The 26,657-nt window shown below is 36.4% G+C and overlaps 1 protein-coding gene across 2 annotated transcripts in view; it reads left to right on the forward strand.

Annotated features, from left to right (window-relative positions):
• WDFY2 (WD repeat and FYVE domain containing 2) overlaps positions 1-26,657 on the forward strand; it is a 149,131-nt gene that overhangs the window by 98,809 nt on the left and 23,665 nt on the right. For both annotated transcript variants that reach the window (XM_051987378.1, XM_051987379.1), the window contains exons 4-8: positions 7,166-7,220; positions 10,144-10,294; positions 16,235-16,347; positions 21,959-22,085; positions 25,750-25,855. In XM_051987378.1, coding sequence (XP_051843338.1) covers positions 7,166-7,220; positions 10,144-10,294; positions 16,235-16,347; positions 21,959-22,085; positions 25,750-25,855 — 552 coding nt within the window. The remainder of the gene's footprint in view (positions 1-7,165; positions 7,221-10,143; positions 10,295-16,234; positions 16,348-21,958; positions 22,086-25,749; positions 25,856-26,657) is intronic.

Here is a 26,657-nt window from a genome sequence, read left to right on the forward strand (position 1 = left end):
GCTTATTGATTAATATAGTTAACAAGAACTGGAGTATTAATAGTAAGAATAGAAAGGAAGAGACAAAAATGTGGAGTAAGAATCTAGGGTACTTGGCATTTCTGATTGGATGTTTTATAGACTCAGTGATGTGCCCCTTTAGACTTCATACAGGATATTCCCAGTTTGTTAAAACAAGATTTTGCAAACCGTTTTCCTCAAAACCCTAAGATTCCATGAGGAAGTCTAAGGATTTCCTTTAAAAAAAACTATTTTAGGCCAGGTCAATACAATATGCAAATCCATTTACTTTACTATCTCTATTAGTAGTATGCAATGTCTTTAATCAGCTGGTGTGGGCTAGCATTGGAGATTGACTGGTCAGGTTCAATCCCTTAACTCAAAAATGTGTTTCTTACTCCTCTAAAAATCAATAATTGAATGCATCCAGTAATTTTGCCGGTATTAGCTAACTGATCATTATCAGCATCTATAGTGGTGTGTGTGTGTGTGTAATATCCAGAATAGATAATTGGATAAAATCTAAGAATTTAGAGCAAAAAAGAATTCATTAAAACTAAAATACTGACTGAAATATACACGCAGGAGTCTATTTCAAATACTTAATACATAAGAAATGTGAATAAAATGATCAAGTTTTCTTCTAGTAGTCCTCATGTAGATAATATGTTATGTTATCAGAATAAAAATTACATGTAATTCCATGCTTCTGGCAAAATTATAATGGCTCCTGAGAATGAAACAGCGAATTTTTGGAGAAGATTCTATAATTCTAACAGAGAAAATATAATCAAATAAAATAATATTTTCCTCTACTAGCTTATGTAAGTAAAGAGGAAAATGAAAATTGTTTTGAGGTGATTATGAGCTGTGTAAAATATAGGACTGATCACTCAATCTCAATCTCAATAACACCGAGCACCTTATTTCTCATAAAGTTGTTGGTAATACTGTTAAATGGTGGATAAAATTTTTTTAAAAAGCCTTGTTAATTGTGATATCCCTGATAAATTAAAAAAAAAGATTCAATTGAAAAGACTACTGAAAAACAAAAGAAAGTATGTTTTGTTGCTGCAAAAAAGTCTGAGAAATATTTTACCTTTAGATCGAAAGACCAAACAAATGGTAGTAGTGTGTATATCCAGATTGCCTTATTTCATCTTTATCCCTTTCCTTTCTTTTCTCTTGGGACAAATATGATTGTATTAATAAACCTGAAGACAACCACTTGCACATGCTGGAAGTCATAATAATTATTGATGTTGATGGTGATGTTATTTCTTTTACAATCTATGGTGTGGTGTTTGTTGTGTTGCTTTGGGGAATGGAAAACAGGTAAAGTTTTTTAAGAGTCAATAAATAATATGTTTAGATCTATAAAATTTGACAATTCTCTAACGATTACCCCTAGCATCTTGCCACTAGAATGTTCTCACTACAGGAGTTCTCATCATCTGTTTGATTATTCAGAATAGCATTCGAGAGAATTACTATCCAAATGGTTGAATTTGTGTCAGTATTTTTCCTATGGGGTAACTCCTTTAGAATGCCGAAAGTTGGGATGCCAACATAGATTTATGAAATCATAACTTTTTCCTGAGTTGATAGCCATGATCAAGTTTTATGCACCCAGTCAGACTTATTCAGGAAGGGATTTAAACTGTGTAAATAATGAGACTCTAGGAATCATTGATTTGTGTTCTGCTTATTTTTTGCCCAATGTTCTCCAAGAAATATGTCCTTCATCTTAGTATAAAGTGTTATTTCTTTATCCAGAAAGGTTAATTGCCATCTGTTATTACTCAACTAATTAATTGGTATTTTGTGATAAGTGCTTCTCTGTTCTGGGGCCTTTGAATCAAATTGGTTCAAAATTTCACTGGAAATTTCTCTTGCAGTGTAGAATTTGGGATCAGTTCTTTTAGAATTTGTATCCCTTTAGTTACTGAACCAAAAATCATCAGAGTTGTCAGATTACAAATATGAAATGGCACTATATATGCCTCTTTAGTACATGGAGAAAATGCATTCAATTGTGAAGTAGCCAGTTGGAGATGTCTTATCACCAGGAGGATGAACAGTCAGTGATGAATTCTTTGGTCATAGCACCTCATCAATCAGACAAAAACTTTAAAAGTATCCCCAAGTCGTAAGTAATCTTCTACTCCATAGTGAACTGGTGCAGAGGAAGGCAGAGTTGCTTTAAGAATCACATCATTTTTTAGGTCATCTATGCCATTAATTGTCTGTACTCTGGGTATAAGATCTTTGAGAACTGAACGATATTAATATGGATAAGCTCCTGATAAATGAAAGCAAAAATACATATGGAAGTTGCAAGTGAAAGGAAGGATAACTCACAATTATGAGAGACAAACAAAGACTCAGTGAGATGACTTTTTGTCATTCCTGCTTCCAAAGGCAGTAAAACATGTCATCTTGCAACTTGTGAGCCCAAGCACTTGACAGCTACTCTGAAAGTAATTACAATTTGTGAACCAACATGAAGATCTAAAAAATCCATGAAGATCTTGACAAGATTTTCTAAGTCTAGCTAACATAGACTTTGATATATTGTGACCTCATTGTGAAGGTGGCATAGAATAATGACAGGCTAGGAGAAGAAATGGAAAGACATTGAAGAGAATGGAAGAATATGTTATATGGAAATATGGCTTTTGTTTACTTGTTCAGGTATGTCCAATGCTTCGTGACCCCATTTGAGATTCTCTTGGCAAAGATACTAGTGTGGTTTGACTTTTCCTTCTTTAGCTTGTTTTACAAATGAGGGAACTGAGGCAGAGTGAAGTTAATTGCCCAAGGTCACCCAGCCAGTAAGAGTCTAAGGCCTGATTTGAATTCAAGAAGATGAGTGTACTTCATTCAGCCTGGTACTCTACTACTACACTACTCACCTGCCTCTGGTTAGAGTATAATAAAGGAAAAAGAACTTTATAGACTACTCAGAAGTCTTATATATACATATTATGATTACTTTTTTAAAAAGTCAGAGTTGCTGGATATTCAGAAGACTAAATAATAATACAAAAGTGAAATTGACTCTCTCTAAACAGATAGGAACTGATTGGCTACTTTTATGAGGAAAATGTTAGGATCAGTCATCTATATGTAGGCAGAACATCAATCCAGAGCAGTCATTAAAAATCAAAACTAAATTGGAATAAAGGCCAATAAGAAGATGTTGCAAACAATTACAAATGAAATCTGAGAACCAGATGAATTTCTGATGTAAAAGAAGGGGAGGGGACAGTGGAAGATGGTCATGCTATTGGCCATGATTACCATTATTTCCTATAGAAGTTTAATTGCTGTAAAAGCATTTCCAGAATACAGAAACTGAGAGTCCAAATTGGCCTTGGCTAGCAAATGCTTGATTTCCTTGCTGGACAGGGAAACATGACAGTCAAAGACAACACAAATTTAGAAGATAAACATGTTTGCTGAATGTTGACAATAGAAGATTGTGAACATTATCCCTCACAAACCAGTAGAAAAACACTGTTTTATGGAGTCAGAGACAAGTCAGCACAAACTTAAGATCTAATCATTCTTGTTATCTCATTTGTTTTATACTTATGTATCGGGCAGGAGCCCACAAAAAGTTGAAAAACCAAGCAGATTTGTCAAGCATTTTTATTGTCATTTATTTCCATCATTACTAGCTATGGAACTATTTACATTTGCACGCTTAAAACATAGCACAAACAACAGTGGCCCCTTAAAAAGACAAAGTCAGAAAGAATGATTGGCCCCAACTAAATACACTTAGAAGGAATCCTTTCTGGAAGCATCTGTAATTTTTTTTTAAATAAAGCTTTTTATTTTTAGAATATATGCATGGATCATTTGACAATATTGACCCTTGCATAGCCTTGTGTTTCAGGTTTTCCTTCCCCTTCCCCTTTCCTCTAGATGGCAAGCAATTCAGTGTACGTTAAACATATTAAAATATATGTTAAATCCAATCTGTATAAACATATTTATACAATTCTCTTGCTGTACAAGAGAAATCAGATCAAAAATAGAAAGTGAATGAGTAAGAAAACAAAATATAAGCAAACAACAACAAAAAGAGTGAGAACGTTATGTTATGGTCCAGACTCACAGTCCCCTTGTCTGGGTGTAGATGGCTCTCTTTATCACAAGATCATTGGAACTAGCAACTGTTAATTTTTAAAAGCCTTGAGGAATTATTTTGGAAAACATCTCAAGAAGAGACAATGTCAAAAGTTTGGAAACAAATAATAATTGGCATTTTCATTGGTTGTCCCCTGAGTCATAATATCGTCTAACTACTTGAATTCCTGTGAGGATAAAGTAAAACACTATTTGTAAAAAGATTTGCAAAATTTAAAAGTGTTGTGTATAAATGTTAATTATTATAAATTTCTTTCAGTAGGGCAAACTGAAACCCAGGTGTGCCACTATTCTAGTTCAAGCCCTTCTTACGTTATGCTTGGGGCATTGCAGCAGCCTGCTGGTGAGGCTGTCTGCCTCTTGACTCTCCCAATTTCAATCTGTCCTTCATGCAGCCCCTAAATGATTTTTCTAAAGCACAAGTATAGACCCCCTTCAATAAACACTAATGACTTATGTCACCTCCAGGATCAAATAAAATTTTGGTATTCAAAACCCTTCATAACCTACCCCCTTCCTTCTCTTTCAGTTTGCTGACACCTTACTCTTCCACCACATACTCTTCAGTCCATTGATGCTGACCTGGCTATTCCTAGAATTTGGCACTCCAGCTCTCAGCTTTGGGCATTTGGCTATTCTTCCTTCTCATCTCCAATTGTTCCCTCCAATGTCTTCCCTGCCTTTCTTCAAGTCTCAGCTAAAATCTTACCTTCTACAGGAAGCCTTTCCTGTGATGACCGAGTGTGATGACCGAGTATGATGACTACATATTTTAAAATCAGCTGGAGTCAGGAATTCAGGTTCAGGGAAAATCCTTGATCTTTATTTTTTGCGGAGGCAAAGGGGAAACTGGTGATATGAAGTGAGAGAAGTCGCGACACGAACCTGGCCAGCAGTCTCTCTGCCTTTCTCCCTTCACCCACCAAAATCATCTCTACATCATTTCCTATACAACACATCAAAAAACTTGCACAGAGAGTGGGTGGGGCCGTTCTTTCTCCAAGCATATATTAATAGAGTATCGTCCAATTACTATTTAGCCTCACATGCGTGGGACCTCAGTGCATCAATCTAACTTCAGCCCATTATACTTTCCCAATCCTTTTTTGTTTTTAATTTATGGAATAAAACAAGCATTTCCACAACATAGTACAATTAAAAAACTGATTGTCCATGAAACTGCAAATCTTTGTAGCATTTGCTATTCCTTTCAAATATACAACAACATTATCATGCAATTTTTTCTTTTTTATTCCCTCCCTCCCCCCTTCTCCACCTCGAAGGTGGCTACCATTAGACACAAATAAGTAGCTGTGTGTGTGTGTGTGTGTGTGTGTGTGTGTGTATGTGTGTGTGTGTGTGTGTACTACTCTACATATACTTTTTATTTATTAGTTCTTTCTTTGGATGCACATATGTTTCTTCATACGTCCTTTAACCACTTCCTTTATTAACATCCTTGTTCATAGTTTGTATATGTTGTCTTATTAGATTATAAGCTTCTTGAGAGCAGGGTCTACCTTTTGCTTTTCTTTGTATCCCTAGCCCTTAGTCCAGTGTTTGCACATAGTAGGAATTTAAAATTTTTTATTGAATTTCATAAAAATTTTCATAGATTTAGGTACAGAATAGATGGAAAATGATCTCAGAGATGAAACGCCTAGTGCTTAAAAGGAAATGTCCTGTTTGAAAAGGTTGGCTGTGTTGTTGTTGTTTTAACTTTTTTACTTCATATATGGAATGAAGGCAACCCACTTACTCACTAAATTTCTTGGTCAGAATGTTGTATGAATCCACTTATAAAGCCTACAAAGCAGGCTCACTGCTGTGTGAATTGCCAAGTTTCTTGACATCCTTAAGCAGTCTCCAAGATTGGGTCATTCTTTTGGGTTATATTACCATTGTTTTCTAGCATTGGTTAGAGCATACTACCTCAAAATTAATCTTCCTCAATCCTCTTGTGCAGGAAGATAATTGTGGAAATCTGTATAGAAAAATTGTACATGTTTAACATATTGGATTACTTTCTGCCTTGGAGAGGGAGTAGGGGGAAGAGAAGGGAAAAAATCTGGAACACAAGGTTTTGCAAGGATGAATTTTGAAAATGATCTATGCATATGTTTTCAAAATAACAAGCTTTAATAATAAAAAAGAAAAAGAAAATGTTTGGATGTAAGAAACAGTAAAGAGGCTAGTTAGCATCTCTGGGTCAAAGGATCCCTAAGAAGGAATACAGTGTAAGAAAAATACTGGAAAGAAGTTATTGATCCTGGGGATGACAGGAAGTCTGAATGGAGGCTGGACTGGAGTGAAGAGAAGCAGGCAGACACACTAACAGGTTATTGTAATAGTCCAGAGTTAAGGTGTACCAAGGTGCTGGTGGTATCAGAGGAGAGAAGGGGCAAAGGTGAGTGATATTAGGAAGATAATATCATTAGGCCACAGCAACAGATCAGATGTATTGAGGATTGTGAGACAGTGAGAAGTTGAGAATGACACCTGGGTCAAGAGTCTGGGGCCCTGGGAAAATGTTGATGTCTTTAACTGTAGTAGGGATATCTGGAAAGGTGTTAATATATTTTAATATCATATTTGACATATTTTGTGATATTTTAAATATTATGTATTATAATAACACAGTCAGTATACAGTATGAAATAATTTTATAATTATAATGATATATAACCAAATATTACATAGTAATATTGAATATAAATTAGCAATATATTTGTATTTTGTATAATTTAAATGTTTAATTATTGCAGTTATAATAACTATTGCTAACTGTATATAATTGATTTCCTTTATAATCCTACTTATTTTATGCATTTAAAAATATTATTCAGAGAGGGATTCACATACTGCCAGGAGGGTCTATGAATGTTGTGATCCCCTGCTCAAAAAGGATTTGACAGAAATCTCAGATATGGTTTTCTTAGCTTAAATTCTATTGACTTCCTAAAATAGGCTTATTTAATTATTTAATTTTGTTATTGTTATTTTGCAGGAATTTATTTTATCTGAAGATTACAACAAGATGACCCCTGTGAAAAACTACCAAGGTAAGAAATAGGATTGCTATATCTTTTCAACTAGATCTCAAAAGAAAATATTTCTTGAACCTTTTAATGGGCAGCTTTATGTAAGGGGCTGACAAAGTTAACTATAGCTGGGTTTTGTGTGCATGTGTTTTTTTTTTTTTTTGTTTGTTTGTTTGTTTTTTGGAAAAAGTAGGTAGAAAGGTTTTTTTTTTTTTTTTTTTTTCTCCTCACTCTCTTATGTGGACATTTTAAATTGCAGAAATATTTAATTGACCTCAGTTCACTTCCAACTTTCATAAAGTCTTAAGGTCCAGAAAACGTGCCAAGTAGATAAAATAATATGAAAGATGCTATGGCAGGGGGAGGATTCTACCCCCAAGAGTTCCAAAATTTGGTAAAACTGCAATATATGATGAGATTTCTGAATTGGCAGAAAAAAGATGGTTAGATGTTGACCTGGTCTTTCCTCAAATTATAAGTTATTAAGGAATTACCAGAGAATCTCAAACCTACCATAACCTTCAAGAAAGGCAAGAAAACTAATTACAACTCTTGACATTTCTTTGTCCTTTAGCATTGGTAGTATCCATTTGAACTTCTTTTGGAAAGGCTACTATATAATGTAATTAACTAATACTCCCATGGAAAATTTAGTGATGATAAAAATAACAATATCAAGACTTTTACCTTGTAGTCATTTAAATGAGAAAGCATAATACAGTGGGAAAAGCCATAATTTTGGAGCCTTAAACTTAGAGACCAAGTTAGAATACCAGCTGTGCCACTTATTTCGTTTATGACCATAGACAAGTCACATAATCTCAAGTGGCTTCAGTTGTGTAATTTGTAAAATCAAGGGGTTAGAGTGTCACTTTTGAGGTCCCATGCAGCTCTTAATCTATGACTGCATTAAAATGCCTGATACCATCAGAAAGCCTAAGATCTGACTATAAACAATGGGATGTGATTGTTAAGAAAAGCTGATGAAATTTTGTTCTGGTAAGAATTAATAATCCATCTAGCTGAGTTCCTACCAGCAGTAGAACAAAGAAATTTTATAATAAGTTGATTCCCTATTCTGCAGCCATGCTCATTTTGGAGGGAGAAAAATGCTGCCAGCTTCTCCTAATATCTTGTTACTTTTTCCTTCAAGAGATCCTAAATTCTTTCATCATTCACTCTGAGAGAAATATGGTGATGGCTGTCTCATCCATCTTGCCTTTTCTTTTTCATAGGCAGCACCTTTCTCACCATGACTAGGGGATAGAGAAGTAAGGAAAAGAAAGTAAGCAGGTGATCACACTCCCCTACCTTCCTTCACTAATGACCACTGAGTTGGGTTACCTTGGAGCTTGCAAGGGCTTGCTCTGTTTTAAACTATGATAACAGTTGTACAAGAGTGCTGAGTTTGTGGAGTTGAGCCTTAAGTTAGAAGTTCAACTTCCATTCATATTGAAACATTTCTTTTTTCTAGTCCAGAGATTGCATCCTAATCTAATGTTATCATGAGTGAGAGTCATTCAGTCTATATCTATATATTTTGATATGTAAATTTTGGATAGGGTATATGTATTCACATATAGCTGTCTAGATAGATATGACATCACTGTGGGAAGAGCTGCTGCTCTTACATCTGTCTTGTCTGTTTGTCTTACAAGGAAAACATCATAAGCAGTGCTATCTTAGCTATACAGGCAGTTACTGAGGCTCTGCTCTGAAACCCTCTTTAGGGCTGGAATGATCATTTTTTTTTTTTAAGTGGTAGCATGTTCCAGTCTCCTTTGATCAAGTTTTGAACTGTTTATTTTGAAAGAAATTCATTTTTATCCAACAACTAGCTTAGTGTCTGGCACATAATCAGTCTTAGTATCGACTAATTATTCTGATCTGAAAAACTCAATGGTTTATTTTTTTTCTGAGCAGATTTTTACTTGCCCCCATGTGTACACGCACACACCCCTTGATGTTTCTTTTAGGAAGAGAATTTTTCTCTCATTTCTCTTCAAAACTTCCCAGATAGATGAAACAGGTTGGGCAATTTCAGCTTGAAGATTAGCCTGAAAGCCTGATCATCCTCTTGGATCTCAATTGGAGCTGGTCATGATGGTCATATATTATATTTTTCATATTCAGTAGTATTAAGATTATGTGAGTTGTATTAAAGATATGATTTAGATACACTCTGAGAAAAAGCTGTTTATTTGTGGCTGCGGGGGCGGGAAGGGGGGGGAGAGGGGGAGGAGTTGTTAAAGAAACAGTTTCTACCTCAAGAACCGAGTTCAACTCCTTCATGACATGACCTGGCCACATGATTTTGGGCAAGTCATTAATCCCTCCAGGGACCTTGGGCAATTCTGCAAGAGCATCTTGGCAGAGGAATTGTTAGTCTGTATCTCTGAGGATGGGGAGCAGGTCTCTTCACTAGAAGCACAGCATACAGGTCTGAATTCTCAAGGCCTTTGGTATGTATGCTCTGGCGTTAAGGACACCTACTGTGATGCTTTGGAGTAAGAAGTTTTTGCTTCTTTCAGAATTATATGTGAGATCTGACAAAAAGAACTTTACTAATAATATGTAAATTAAGCATTTTTGATATCATTAATTAATCAATAAATATTTATTAAGCACTTACTATGATCCAGGCACTGTGTTCAACTAAGAAGTCTTGCTTATCACCTTTGTTATTATTAGACTAAACAAATCAGCTGTACCCTCTTCATTTGTCCAGACATTTTGTCAGGCTGATTGTCATTCAACCCAAAGTTACTTTTTTTCACTTATTGACAGTCCAGAATACTTCAGGTGGTGTCTGACTGATAGTTTTATCAGTTCTTCCTGGGTGGTGGCAGAGGGAATGGTACTTTCTTCTTGAAATCTTTTTTTCTTGGTTTTCTGCTTTTTCCACCCCTTACTTAGCATGACAAATAGGTATGTTGTTTTTCAGCTCACCAGAGCAGGGTAACAATGGTCCTGTTTGTTCTGGAGATGGAGTGGGTGCTGAGCACAGGACAGGACAAACATTTCACCTGGCACTGCTCAGAGAGTGGACAACGTCTGGGAGGTTACCGCACCACCTCTGGACCCTCCGGCCTGCAGTATCCTTGATTGTATCTCCAGCTTTTGTCTCATGTTTTTTCCATCTTTGAATAAGTTTAAGATGTCTGGGATTCAAAAGGTTTTCTTGCTGAGTTACCCTTTTGGAACAGGAAGCACTTTGCTAATCTCAAGTCATCATGGGTATGTGGGTGTATATGGACCAAAATGAAATAATAATTTGTGCTTTGCAGTAGCCTGAGATGCATAATAAATGAGAGATGAAATGGAGACTGAGCCATCCTACACTATAGCCTAGTCATATTCTGTCAAGTCCACAATCTGAAAGCAAAGTCAAGAAATCCACTCCAAGAATATAGAAAAGGGAGATGCAAAGAACTCCAAAATGCAGCCTTTGATTTTTTTTTTTTTTGCTTTCAGTGGCAATAGAGTAGGTTACCAGTCAAACATAGTAATGTCCTAAGTTTCATTCCTATCTGTGGGATGAAAACATACTATGCCTTCTTGAGCAACCTAAAAGTCATATAATGGTACCCAGTCTTTATTAGATCTAACAATCTAACAAAGTTTGTGGGTTGATGGACTGGCAAGCATTTAGTGCAGTGCTTTGCAAAGAATAAATCCTAATTGATTATTTGTTGACCTGGTCTGCCTTTCTGTAGCAAATATAACCTTTGCATGATTAAGTAAAAGATGGTAATAAGGTAATCACAGATTCTTGGGTTTTGAAGGGATTTTGAGATCTCAATTTGAAAAACAATGCTTTCCCCATTCTTCAACCTTCATTAGTTTTACATTTCATTTTATTCGACCAAACAGTAGACCTTTGCCCTGGTTTCTCATCTCTACTTTCACTTTTTCAAGACTACCTTCATAGCACTCCTAAACTAATACACAGAATGCATTTGGGAGTGGGGGAGAGGCAGGCAATGGGGTTAAGTAATTTGCACCAGGTCATACAGGTAGTAAATGTCAAGTGTTTTAGGCCAAATTTGAATTTTTCTTAACTCAAACTTTAGAGATTACCTGTCAAATCAGACTATTTAGCCTAGTTTTCAAGGTCCTCCATTAACTTGCTACTTATCTATTTGCCTATCTATATCTCATGAATATTTTGTGCTCCCATCATAATATATTAATTCTCTCCTGGACATGCCTCACCTTGTACTTTTCCAGCATTGTGTTTTTCTTTGCTTAGTGGTTCCCTGTGCCACGGATGATAAAACTCTTTACCTGGCTTAAGTGTTGATTATCATGAGATTTTTAGTTTGCTCTTAATCATTCTCAGTGGTTTGTTTTTCCTCCTTCACCCTTTGAATTCCCACCAATTCTTTGAAGTTCAGCTCTGGGGACAATTCTCCATAAGTCTCTCTAATTCTTCTTCCTAACCCTGCCATGCTTATTATTCCCTCAGAATTCCAATTGTGTATTGATATAATTGTTGTGGTGTATATTTGTCCTAATTCCTCACTGGACTCCAGGAAAGCTAGGGTAATGTCATTCCTAGGCTTTGTATCTCTCTCCTGTTGCCTCGCACAGTACTTTGTAACCTAGAAGGCATTTGATAAATTCTGTTCGCTCTTACGAGCAGTTCGTATACACAGAGCACTGTGTTGGGCAGTGGAAGGAGATCAAGAATGGGAGATAGTCTCTCCTGTCGTGGAGCTGAGACTTGTAGGAACACATGACATAGTCATAGTAACTGTACTGCTATATTCTATGTAGGTACAAATACCATAGAGGTGAGCAGAGAGAAAAATAAATTTGCAAAGTCGGGAAGAAAAAAGTGGTGGACACTTCTAACTTTCTGAGTCTCACATCCATATATGGGACTAAGACTTGAAAAATGTATGAAGTCATATGTTCCGTGATCCCCAGCAGTCAGATCATCTGCTTGGCAATCCTCACAGATGGGTGTCAGGAGCCGGAACCCTCCCCTCTTGTCTAGATGAGCCAACTCCCTTTAGAAGCTGTCGATTTCACTCTCATTTTCTGCTCCTCATCACAGCCATGTTTTTGGAGAGATTTACCAAAAAAGGAAGGAGGTCACTGAAAGAAATTGAGTCAAATTAGCATGAAATCAGATGGCAGCTTAATAATTATCTTCATAAAATTTTAAGATGTACTCTGCACTTAAGCTCTAATAATTGTACTTATTCAGGCTGTCAGTGTTCAGTGTTATCTGATATATTATTACTGTGACATTGAGCTTATAAAAAAGATTTTGCAGGCTAGTCCCTCCAGCCCAGCATAACAAAATTCATTTTCAAGGTTGCAGAGCTAAGGGAAACAAATTCCTAACCAGTAGCCCTCATTCACAGAGCAAGCTTTGTTAACAACCAGGGGTCTTCAGACTACTGCCCGCGGGCCATATGCGGCAGCGGAGGACATTTATCCCCCTCACCCAGGGCTATGAAGTTTCTTTATTTAAAGGCCCACGAAACTAAGGTTTTGTTTTTACTATAGTCCGGCCCTCCTACCGTCTGAGGAACAGTAAACTGGCCCCCTATTTAAAAAGTTTGAGGACCCCTGGTTAACCACTTTTAAAAGCCTGAATAAAAAGATATCCCACTCCAATCCATAGAATGATCACAAATGGGATGAGAGGACCTGAGTCTGCCCAAGATGTGTTAAGTTGGCCAATCACTTCAAGCAGCTCCTTCTTATACAATGCATTTTGTATGCGTTATCTCTCCCATTTTCTCCCATTTAAGGGCAAGGGAGGCTAGAAGTTAGGGAGAAAATCAACAAGTTTTGGAGGAGACAGCACCTGTGATTAAAAAGAGCCACCAAACATAACCTTTGACAGAAGTCAATCAGTTCAAGAGCTTGGGCTTTAGCCCAAGATTTTTTTAAGCAACTGCTCTTGACACCTGCCTTTGAGGAAGTAGCAGCTGCACTCACTTTTCAATTCAGTTTAATAAGAATCTATTAAGTGCCCAATGTAGACAGAAGACTGTGCTAAGCACAGGCTGAATTTTGAAATTTAAATAAGCTTTATTCTTGCCTTTGTAGAGCTCACAGGATGTAAGGGGAGAAAACATATACAAATATATGTAGTTGAGACAACTAGGTCTCATTGTGGCAAGAGTAGAAAATGGAATAAAAAAGACCTAAGTTAAAATCCAGCCTCAGATACTAGGTGTGTGACTTTGGGCAAGTCATAATAACATCTGCTTGCCTCAGTTTCCTCATTTGTAAAATGGTAATAACAATATTATGTTGTGAGGATAAAATGAGATGATCTTTGTAAAGTAAAGCAAAGCACAATGCCAGGCACATAGCAGGCACTATGTAAATTCTTATTTTCCCCCTACCTCTGTTCAAAAGGATCTGATGGTGCCTCCTATTTTCTGATCAGTGATGAGACTTTATATGATTGCTTTTTCTCTCCTCTCTCCAATTGATCTTCCACTACAGATTTCCAGTTAATATTTCCCAAACATAAAACCATGTCCCTTCCCAACTCAAACATCTTGAAAAGATTCCTCTTTCTTTTAGGATAAGAGATATGATCTTCATCTTGTCACTTAAAGCTTCTGCCATCTGGTCACCACTGACCTTTCTAGATTTATGAAGCCTCTCCTGACCCCTTCCCATTCCCTTGAGCCTCAGCTGTTAGTTCTCTCTCTCCTTCCTCAAATTAGCTTGTACTTACTTATCTGTCTGCATATTTTATCTCCCAAATCAAATGAAAGCTGCTTGAGGACAAGAGCGATTTGGTTTTTGCCTTTCTTTATCCTCAATAACTGGTATCTAGAAACTACTGTAAATTGAATGATGTATATCAAGCCCAGAAAAAAAGATAGACTCCTGGGCAAAAGTACATGAAGAAAAGATGGACGGTCACCTTTATCTAATTTTCACAGTTCAGTTTTGGTCACCACCTTTCTCCAGAGGTGACAGCACCCTCTTACTGCATCATTTATTATAGCTACAACATAATTTTACAAAGTCTTGCTTCTTCTCTGCATTTGCAAAGAACCCTTGGGTTTCAACTTTTTTGTTCATTAACTTGTGGCTTAGCTAAATCCAGCCAACAGAGTGGTGGTAATGGAACCATGAACTGCACTGAAAGCCTGAAAAGAGTGCTTGACCTCAGCTAACTCTCCCCCTTGCTGGCCCAGAATTTGGAGCCCTAGTGGCAGCCCAGCAACTGGAAACATATATTTAGCCAACACCAAACACCTGCCACTTGACGGTTTGTGCTTTAGCCAGAGAAATCTCCACCAGTAATCAGCTGACTTTTCTTATTCCAGAATGCTTTTTTTTTTTCTTTTTCTAGATAATGACTAGATAACTGGTACAGACTGCAAATAGGCAGTCCCTATAGGAATGAAATTTCAATACAGATCCCATTTAAAAATACATATTATCAAATCTCCATCTTTCCAATTCTTAACATGATTTGCTTGCTATTTTGTTTTGTCTTTTGATTTATTTATTGACTTATTTATTCATCTGTCCATTCATGCATTCATTCACTTGTTGTTTGTTTAATTATTTTTCATTGGAAGAAAGGAGAGAAAATAAGGGTGGATAAGTCACTAGAATTCCTGAATGGTATGGTTAAGAGATTTATTTTTAAAAAAGAGAAGTAGGTAGATAATTCAGTTATATAATAAGCATAATAAATGCTTATTAAGTGTCTACTATGTGCCAGGTACTATGCTTAGTTTGTGCTATGAAGGTTGCTATTAATTCATTTCAGTCATATCCAACTCTTCATGACCCCTTTTTTGTTTTCCTGGCAAAAATACTGGAGTGGTTTTTCATATTCTTTTGATCCTTCTCACTTCACTTTTTATCAGTTCATATAAGTCTTTTTAGGTTTTTCTGAAATCCTCCTGTCCATCATTTTTTATAGCACAGTAGTATTCCATCACAATCATGTACCATAGTTTATTCAGCCATTTCCCAGTTGATGGGCATCCACTAAGTTTCTAATTTCTTGCTATTACAAAAAACAGCTGCTACAAACATTTTGCACATGTAGGTCCTTTTCCCTCTTTTATGATCTCTTTGAGATACAGACCCAGTGGTGACACTGCTGGAGCAAAAATACTGGTATTCACCATTTGATAGCCCTTTGGGTTTAGTTCCAAATTGCTCTCCTGAATGATTGAATCAGTTTCCAACTCTACATTAGTGCATTAGTGTCTGTTTTCCCATATCTCTTCCAACATTTGTCATTTTCCTTTTCTGTCATATTAGCCAATCTGAGGGGTGTAGATGGTGTCCCAGAGTTGTTTTGATTTGCATTTCTGTGAACAATAATAATTTAGAACATTTTTTCACATGACTATATGTGGCTTTGATCACCTCATCTGAAAACTGCCTTTTCTTATCCTTCAACTATTTATTACTTGGGGAATGACTTATATTGATATACCTTTGAGTCAGTCTTCTCTTCAGTAGATTTTTGTGTCTCTTCCATTGGACCTGTTCTGTTTTTAAATGTGTGTTTCTATTATTAGAGATGTTGGACAAATTTTCAGCATATCAGTCCATAAGATAGGATGTGGAATTTCTCCATCATATTTGATCTCCAGCCCATTTCTATGTAGGAAAAGGTCCCATGGGCACTTATTGGAATTATGTGGATTTCTGCATATCCAGATTGTAGCTCATCCCAATCAATCTTAGATATATAAGGTTGTATTAATTTAGCCTTCTAACAAAGAAATTTTGTATGTCTTTTAATGAATTTTATTATCAATCTTCCTTTCAGGAAGGTTGTTAGGAATCATATTGAGCCTGTTAAGTTCTTGTCATAGTTAATCTAGATAAACTATACGGTAGTCCTTTCTAACTTAAATGTTGTTCTACTTCTAGTTGATAATCTACAAAAAGCATGTAAACACTTCAGTGTGCTGTCTTTCTTATGATTTTTAAGCATTTTAAGAATTAAAAGAATTTGTTTTCTTCCTTTCCATCCATTCATTTGTTCTTGATAAAAGTCCCTTAATGTTCCATACCAGATTTGATGTTGATACTCGGCATGTATTTGTTGGTGATCATTCAGGACAAGTTACAATCCTCAAACTGGAGCAAGAAAACTGTAGCCTTGTCACAACAATCAAAGGACATACAGGTAGATGTGAGAAAAAAGTCATCAAAATTACTGCAAAACCATACTGAGATTGCAGAACACAAGCCTATGATGAAAGCAAAGAGGGTGTGTGTGTGTGTGTGTGTGTGTGTGTGTGTGTGTGTGTGTGTGTGTAAAAATAATATTCCTTAGTGTTGTATATGTATGCTAATTTCAGACAGCTTAAATAGAATAAATGTTAGCATTTTTCTATAATAGTCACAATATGAGACATCAATCTATTTGGAAAATGATAAATTATTTAGTTTTTTTTTTTCCATTCATTATTTTGTTTTAAGGAAAGCTTATTTTGGCAGACATTAGTAAGACATTGTTTGAAACTGTGACAGTAACTCAAACCTGGAAACCTGTGGAGAGAGGATTGGAGGATGCAGCTATTTACACTGTCTCTTACCTTCACTCCACATATAATGGGCATCCAGTTTAGTTGACATGTGTGATATAATATATATAAATGAAACAAAGTTTCATCATTTTTAACTAAGCTACTTTAAAAAATAGTTAAGTTATTAATTAATTTAGCTTTTATATTAAGAGGCTTTGGGCTTGAAAATGTGACCAGTCTCTATTTCTACATCATACCTATGCAATATGTCTAGCATTATGTCGCCAAACCCATGATTAAGCTGTTAGATAAATTATTATTCCTAGTTTTTATGATTATTAGGTATTTCTGTGGTATTTAAGACCCATTTGGCCACCATTTCCACTGTTGGTCAACTTTTCCATTTGCATTTTGGAATTAATGTCTCTGTGTCTAACTTTGTTAACCTGTTAGATGATTACTTCACTGGCTCACTAATTGCTTCAGGGTAAGGAGAAAGGTCCCTAGAGAAAGAAGGTGAGGATGGACACTTGGAATGAGACTGAGAAGAAAGAGATTGATGGGATCTAGAACTGCTAGGAACCCTCAAAGTCATCTATTCTAGCTCATCCTTTTCCAGATAAGGAAAACTAATGTTCCAGGAGATTAAATGATTTAGTCAAAATCACAATATCTGAATTATGATGTCTTCTGCCCCCAGAGCAGTTCCTCTTTCTACTGTTCTAGTCTGTCCTTCTATGTGAAAAGAGGGGAATGTTCCTACTGATCAGATAGTATTGCTTTAGACATATGAACAAATATGTATGCAGGAAAACATCTGAGAGAATAAAGAGCTTAATGAGGTCACCAATGGCATCAAGTTGTATTGGGAGATCTATGATGTCATATTATTTTATATGATCTTGACCATATTAAGGATAGTCTAAATATACAAGGATAAGTGATGATATTTTGCATATTTCTTTTACTATGGTGTTATCTAGTAAAAACAAAAGATTTCCCTAAAAGCACCATAGTGTAGTGAAAAAACCCTGATTGGGTGTTGTTTTTTTTTTTTGAGGAAGGGAGGGAGTTTCCCTAGCCTTAGTTTACTTTTCTGGAAAGTAAACGTTAAGACTAAATGTTCTAAGTACTCTCTGGCCTTAATTTTTCTATTCCTACCTTCAAGAGCTATGACTGCAAGGAAATTCTCCTACCTTCAAGAGCTATGACTGCAAGGAAATTCTCTTCTGCCCAATAACACTTCTTCCATTTCCACCCCCAACTCCAAGGCAAACAAAGGCCATTAATAGCCTCTGTTTAACTTTCACTTGGGGAGGGGGATGATCCCAGTTTCTTTAACCTTTCCTCATAATTGATGTAAAGCAAGTACAGGAGGGAAAAAGTTGGGTTTCCCTTTTGGGAGTATTTGAAGAAAGATGGTTGGGGTTTATTAATTTTTTATTGTTTGTCATAATCCTGTTAAAATGTCTTAAAGTTTTTTAAGAACAAAGAATAGGATAGTTAAGACAATTCTCTACTCTTCTGATTGGGTCAGGGTCACATTTCAGCTGCTGCTTTGATTATTTAATCTGCCTCTTATAAGATCCGGCCTAGACCTAGCACTTTCTGTTCTGTGTTGCTGCCAGCAGCAGTGAGCAGGCCTCTGCAGTTGTTCTGTAAACCACAGCTGGCCCCTGCATTGCCTAGATGGTAAGTCTGGGCTAGTGTGATTGGATTTATATCCTGTTTTTTTTTCCTTAGGGTTGACAGCAACTCTCATCTCTTTTTTTCTAACATCTCAATGTGGTAGGCAGGGAAGGAGGCAGATCCCATCAAAGGTAGGTCATTAACCCACCTGTAGCAGGTCTTAGGGTCATGTTGTCATTATTATTTCTCTAATATTAGTTAATTATGGCTTTGAATTTAGACCATGGGAAGCCAACGAGGCCTACTTTTGTCCACAACTCCCTCAACATCCCAAACTAACCCTCCCATCTCTGATATAAGATGCAAAATTGAACCATTTTTGCATTCCCCAACCATTCTAGATCAACATTCCTGTTAGTACAGCCGTAAGATTATGTTTGACTGGGGATCTGTAGGGCACTCTTCCAGTCCCATCAAAGAATGAGCTACTTCATGGAAGGATCAGGATCAACCCTAGAAGTGACTAGGAACCCATTGGTTCAGGTTTGAAACCATCTTTGAATATATATAATGAATGAAGCAGCCATTTGAGTCACTATAGTAGTCTTTGTTGTAGTTTAGTGTACTTCACTGGCACCATGATTTTTGGCTAGATCCTTTTATTAAAAAACAAAACAAAACTTGAATTAATGGGTAAGTGCCCTCAGTATCCCTTGAGTCTGTATGCCTAAAAGGCAAAAGCATAACATTTAAATTCTACAGAGACATGGAACTAACAGGTTTTGTATTCTTATGCTCCCTCTGCTGGTTCCATTTTTTTGGCAGGTACAGGAACATGTTTTAGGGCTATGCAGACTTCTTTGAGTCTTTTGTATGAACCAAAAATATCTTCTATCAGAGCTATCACTTTGATCTAAAAGGATATTGAGGAGAAAAAGGCAGACTTTGACAAGCCTTGCTTAATTAATATCTTTTTTCTTTTTAAGATTGCCATGTTTAGAATAAGCAAATTGGACTTTTTGGAGAAAAAATGTTCTCTTTAAAACCTTATCAAGGCAACCTAATTTAATATATGTTAAAAATAAATTTGAAGTTTAAGTTGTGACTTGTTATAAAATCTATTGAAATACTCATACACAGAACAGAAACTTGTGAGGCTACAAAAGACATCATGTATCACATTTCCATTCCAGGGAGCCTTTTCAGTGAAGCAAAATTAAATGGGCATTTTTAGTTTTGCTAATACAAAGTGAACCTTTAGTTAGATGATCAGATTTTCTCCAGGATCATCTGGGAATATCCTCAAGCTTTATAGTGCATTCATGCTCTTAACATGGAGGTTGAGAGACATGAGGCCTCATTCAGTTCTCTGCTCAGCTATTACTATAGCCTAGGCAGGTGGTGATGAGGGCCAATCCAACCTGGTGGCAGTGATATCAGAGAAGAGAGAGGATGCAGAGGTAAAATTGACAGGCCTTAGCAACAGTTTAGACGCCGAAGGAGGAGAGAAAGTGAGGAGTTGAGAATGATAATTAGATGGTGGGCCTTCTGGATTGGGCATTTGGTAGCAACCTCAACAGTAATAAGATGTGTTGGGTTTTAGATACCTAGTAGATTCTAGACAGGAGGAAGTCAGCAGAGAGGTTAGAATTAGATAAGTAGATTTGAGAATTGTCAGAATAGGAATGATAATGGAGTCCTTGAAAATCAATGATATGTTTCTGTATCAGGAGTTTTGCTTTTTTTTTTTAAATAACTTTTTATTGAAAGAACCCATACCTTGGTAATTTTTTACAACATTATCCCTTACACTCACTTCTGTTCCGACTTCTCCCCTCCCTCCTTTACTTCCTCCCCCAGATGGCAAGCAGTCCTATACATGTTAAATATGTCACAGTATATCAGGAGTTTTTCACCTGGTCTCTGTAAACTTTTAAAAAAATATTTCATGTTTCAGTATTAGTGATTTCCTTTGTAATCCTCTGCATTTAAAAGCATTCTGAAGAAGGCTTTGTAGGCATCACCAGAAGATTCCATGACCCAAAACAAGTTCAGAAACCCTGTAATAATATGAATAGTACCAGTTCCAAAGAGTTTGGAGTAATTGCTGTGGAAATTGTGATAGTCATTTAAAGAGGAAGAAGTGATTTCTGTGCAGCAGTGAGGGCCTTTTTGAGTTTTGATAACATATATTTATAGTGAACTCATCCGTCTCACTGTGAGATTATTCAGGATTATTTAGCTCAAAAAAGAAGTGAAAACATCATAAAAAGAAAGTGATCGCACCCTCCCTGACACCTCAGACAGGGAGATGAAAACACCAAAGGAAATAGGAAATCAAATCAGATTAGCGGCTTTCTAAAGGAGCTCACTTGAAATAGGTACACATAAATCCATCATGGATTAGAACTTGAAACAGATATACATGGTATACATAAATCCATCAATATGGGAAGCATTACACATAATTTACATAAGCACATTGCAATATAACACAGGCTAGTAGTACTGTAACAGATAACATGAATCAACATGAAAATTTACACATGTCCAAAAGTCCTAGAAATAGTCCAAAAGGAATCCATTGTCCATTAGTTTATGTGCCAGGAATCCAATAATTCCTGTAAGCTCTGAAGTGTTGCAATTAAGGATGTATACTTGGCAAGGTGTAAATGGTAAGAGAAATTCATTAATTACAGGTAAGGAAGGAATAATCTTGGGAGGGGAGTTATGTATATATAGACACACACAGAGATGCTCCCATATCTTTAAAAAAAATTATTTTGAGACAAATACAAAGCAATTTTTATACTCTCTCGTTTCCTTAGAAACAACAGTAGTTCATAAAGCAAGATAAGAAAGAAGTCTTCTGGAAAATGTGTTACAACAGCTATCAGAAATGCTACTTATACAGCATCTAGGCAACTGGAAGGTGCAGTGGATCGAGTTCTTGGCCTGGAGTCAGAAAGACTCTTCTTCCTGAGTCTAAATCCTGCCTCCGACACTTCCTAGCTTTGTGACCCTGGCAAGTCACTTCAGCCCATTTGCCTCAGTTTTCTCATCTGTAAAATGAACTGGAGAAGGAAATGGCAAACTGATCCAGTGTCTTTGCCAAGAAAACATCAAAAGGCATCACAGAGAGTCGGACATGACTGAAAGATGACTAAACAACCAGTGTAGTACCTGTTTTATGCCGTGCATTGTGCTAAGCCTTTTATAATTATTTCATTTGATTTTCACGGCAAGCCTAAAAGGTGGATGCCATGATTATCCTCGTTTTACACATGAGGAAATTGAGGCAGAAATTAAGTGATTTGCCTAGGGTCACACAGCTAGTGAGTATCTGGAGCTGAATTTGAATCCAGATCTTTGTGACTTCATGTCCAGCACTCTTTGTATTGCTATACCAGCATGTTCTTGTATTATAAAAGCCACTGCTGTTTGTGGTGCACTTGCAGCCTTACTTTGATAGGAAAATAAAGCAAAGGGTCTGGTGTCTGGGAAATCTTTTTTATTATTCTATAGTCAGTCTTACCCGGGACATATAGAGCCTGTCAGGCTTCCCCTTCATCAGCTAGGTTCTGGGAAACTTCATTTTCTCACTTATGTGTGTATATAGCTTTGTCTTTCCTCTTGTAGGTGGGGTGACAGCCTTATGTTGGGACCCAGTCCATCGGGTGCTGTTTTCTGGCAGTTCTGATCACTCGGTCATTATGTGGGACATTGGTGGAAGAAAAGGAACAGCAATTGAGCTCCAAGGACACAAGTAAGTCAGGGGGAGCTCTGACCCAGGTGTTCCCATTGTCCCTACTACTCTTGCTATTGCCAATGCATGTTTCTTTTATAGAAGAAATGTCAGAAGAATCTTCCAATTGGAAAGTACAACTTCCCAGATATACCTAGTTGTTTTTTTAAAAAAAAGGCAAGACGGTTCTTACCTTCAGGAAGTATCTGCTCTCATGGCTCAGCTGATGTGCTATCAACTAAGTACAACTGGGACATCTTACATTGAAGGTGGAGGTGGGAAGGGAAGAAGCTTAGCCTGTTTATTAAGCTGAAGAGGCTGTTGAAGAAATAAAATAGGTTTAATAAGAGCAACAGTCATCTAGAAACAGTTGTCAAGAAGAGGGAATATATGTAACTTCATTACTCTTGAAAGTAAAATGGCTATTTTGTTGATGCATAATGCACTGTTATTTGGTAGGGTGTCAAGTTATTTTTTTTTTCCTTAAATGTTTTCCCAAGTCCTTTCAAAATATGCATTATTTCATTTGATTCTCACATCCCTGGGAGGGAGGTCTATTTTTCAAAGGAGAATATGTAGACCTAAAGAGGTAGTGAGCAACAAGTATATATGTTCCCAAGAGTCAGACTTAACACCTCACTCTTGACAGTCTTTGTTCAGTGTTCTGTCCACCACTTTCTGGACTGCAAGCCCTGGTTTGCCTAGTCTGAACCTTCCATAAGTCTTGTCATGGAATTAGAGGATGACACTTAGAAGAGACCTCAAAGACCATCTCATCCAACCCCCTACTTGTCATACAAGTTGTGATTATCCTAGGCAGGATTTGGATTCCTCTGACTCCAGAGCCTCTGCTCTTGCTAGTATAATACTGCCTCCTAAATAAGATATAATTTGCCTTACTATTTGTAGGTCTTTCTGATTGTCAAAAAGTTGAATCAGAAAATTCCTTGATACATTATGAAGGATGTTTACTGTGATTAGACTATTAAATTGGCTATTGTGTGTTTTGGTTAAAATAAAATAGTATTTGAAAGCCTCATATTGGAGGAATGATAACTATTAAGACCACTCACTTAATTTCCTAAGAGCATAAATAACAATCCTTTTTTACTTGTTTTTAATTCAAGGATAATTTTCAGAAATCAAAAATCAAGTTATCTATCTTAGTTGCTATTATAGAAATTTCATCATTGTATCAAGTTGATTTAGGCACTAGTGAAGACATAATTTGATTAGTGTTAAAATACTTTTAAGTTCAAGTAAAACCATATGCAAAAATGTACTTCTGTGATATTAATTGCAATCATAGTATATCTGTGCATTCATTCTTCTGCCACAAATGGGGAAACATACTGATTGCACCGTGGGAGGAGGGAAAAAAAAAAGGTCCCTCTGTTTCTGACTATTTTTGTCTTATATATTAGTTATTTTGTCAAAGCATCGAATAGGGTTACAGAAATACTTCACTAGACATTTACCATGTGTCAAATTCAGCAACTCTGATGTATGCATCAAATTCCATTCCTACAAAACACTGATATTTTCTTAATTGGTTTCAGGTTAACAATCTCTTATACTTTGTAGCTATTCTTCCTAATATCTTAATTCCTTTAATTTTATTAAATGGTGTCTTAATTTAAAACAAATAAAAATAATTATAGATTAACCAGCAAGTTATTCTTTTTTCTTTTCTACTCTTCATGGAAAAAAAAATCTTAAAAAGATGTTAATAAACTCTGGAGAAGTGGTCATTTCTCCCCTTTGTACCGAGAAGCAAGATTTGAAGATAGTGTGAAAATAAGAGCAATCTCATTCTGTCTCAATATTAATAACAAAGGAATAATGAAAAATATCAAAAACCATAAGACATAGAATTATAAGTTTCTTTTTTATTATTAATCTTCTTAAAAATAATGGGGCTGATGATAAAAGTTCCCACTTGGGGTAACCCTAGGAGCTGGTAGATCCTCATGATTGTATGAAATGGACTTTATGCTTTTAAATTGCCTAATAAATAAAAGGCGCTCCTCTGTGAGATAATAGTCATTGTGTTGGGGATAGCTAGGTGGTGCAGTGAATAGAGTGCCCACTGCCAGACTCCTCTTCCTGAGTACAAATCTGGTCTCAGATACTACAATTTCTAGCTATGTGACCCTGGACAGGTTACAACACTGCCTCAGTTTCCCCATCTGTAAAATGAGCTGGAAAAGGAAATGATAAACTCCTGCAGGACCTCTGTCAGGAAAACTCCAAGTGGGGTTGTGAAGAGTCAGACATGACTGAAAAATAAGTGAACAAAAGCCACTGTATTGAGATGCTCTCTAGAATGGGAGCCTGGCTGTGATATCACCTGGCTTTACACGGAAAGAAGGAATATTTCATTTCCTTATAACCTTTCATCTGTAGAACTGGAGAAGTTGACCAAGGGGAAGCCTGCTTTACTCCTAAGGTTTTTTACTTCCAAGTAAAGAAGTCCCAATGCAACTTTATTACAAAGTGAGGTATTCAGGCAACTGCCCGAGGGCTTGGCCCCTGAACTCCACCTGTGTTTATTAGCAGTCACTGCATCATCATTCTGTCAGATGTACCTTTGTTATGTGGGGGCTGTATTTTGCTGCTAGTTAGGAATGTCAAAGCAATTCCTTCCATATTTTGTATTGGTTTTATTTTACCCTCTATGTATATGAGGATGATTTTAACAAATGAATTGTGATCCTTGTAACCAAATCACAGGAAGCTTATAAACAGACCTGCTCTATCTGGTGCAGCTTCCCTTTTGCTTTCGCACACCTGTGTAGAGGCATTATCTGCCCTGAGGTCATAGATCATTAATGTTTAAATCAGGTTAGATAAATAAGAAAGTAGAAACATCCTCATCCAGTAGCAATGGTCAGAAACAGTCAATAGCCTACTCTGACAAGAGCTAAGTTAATTTTCTGCCCCCAAAATGAGATTATTAGTTATTTGAGATTAGCTTCAGTAGTCACCAATAAGAACTGGAGCTGGGAACAAACAATTATGTGCTTACTGGTTATAAAACTGGTTGGTTTTCCTGAAATCACCTTATCTCTGCTTTGGCACTCTAGCCATCCTTCCAGGCCCTACTCATGCCCCATGTTATGATTTCTATCGCTAGAAGTGATTTCTCCCCCTTTTCATATGATCCTATTAAATTTTTATATCTTTAGATGCTTGTCCTATTCCAATTTTTAGTCTACCTGTTTATGTATTACCAACAAGAATGTCAATTAATAAACATTTATTAAAAGTTTTCTATGTGCCAGGCATTGTACTAGTAAGTACTGGAGATACAAATATATAAAGCAAGGCAAAATTTTTCTGATTTCAAGAAACTCACTTCTGGGCAAAACAAAAATGTGAATTAAATGAAATCCTGGAGGTAAGGAATTAGTGGAGAGGGGGACTAGGAGAGGTCTCTTGTAGAAAGTAGGATTTGACATGAATTTTAAAGAAAATCTGGGAAACAAAGAAGTATGTACGTGAAGGACAAAAGCCAGGTACTATTTATTTTTGTCTCTCTTGAGCCTGGCACAAAATATTGAATATAGTAGTTACTTAATATTAGGTGCTTAATAAATATATGTTGAACGAAATGATACTTTCTATTTCAAGGCCTTAGTTTGCCATCCATCCTTGTTTGTTAATAATACTTTTTCTTTGACAGTGACAAAGTCCAAGCTCTCTCCTATGCTCCACATACTCGACAGCTCATCTCTTGTGGAGGAGATGGTGGCATTGTGGTCTGGAACATGGATGTCCAGAGGCAAGAGGTAGGTTTCCAGTAGGAACTCCTTCAACAATAAGGAAATTTGAGCCACACAAACCAAAGTTACACTGAGGCAAACCTGTAGATTTTCATCATTAAGCCTATAAAATATAATGTTTTGATGGGTATCAAAATTAAGTCAGCAGGTGGGGGGAAATCTCATCATTCATTACCCTTTAGGGATGGAGGAGCCAGGGTATGGAATTAATTAATGCTGCAATAGAGCAGAGAGATTTCAAAAGAACTCTGATTTTCCTAAGAGATTTCTTCACCTAGAGCCTGTTTTCCCACTAGCAATAAAATTGTTCATAGGGAAAACTAAATGTCTATTTAAGGTGATTAGTTCTTTTGTGCAGTGTTAAGGCATGCTACCAAAATAGAATGCTCAAGTATTTTATGTCATTGAGAGAAATTATGGTGTTATTTAGAGAAATGTTTGGTAAGTATTTGAGAAATATCATTTCGGAAAGTTAAGATATTTGATCCTTCTGATCAGGAAAAAACTCACTGAGATGGTTTTCAAAATCACTAAATTCTTATACTTCCACTTGAGTGGTCATATATTAAACTCATCCCTAAATAGGCATTTTTGGGAGATTTTGATAGGTCATTTTTAAGTAGTAAGCAACAGCACTCTTTTCAAATGAATTTTGATATGGAGAAATATCTTTTGATTTTATAGTTACTTTTCCACCAAATTTACTGTGATAGGAACTTTGTAATGACCATTTCCCCATTTTCTCTAGGATAAAATGATCCTAGAAGAATTAGCCATTACATTTGTAATCTTGTCATTGTAATTTGTT

Source organism: Antechinus flavipes, chromosome 3 (genome assembly GCF_016432865.1).
Source record: "Antechinus flavipes isolate AdamAnt ecotype Samford, QLD, Australia chromosome 3, AdamAnt_v2, whole genome shotgun sequence".
In the NCBI taxonomy this organism is placed as follows: domain Eukaryota; kingdom Metazoa; phylum Chordata; class Mammalia; order Dasyuromorphia; family Dasyuridae; genus Antechinus; species Antechinus flavipes.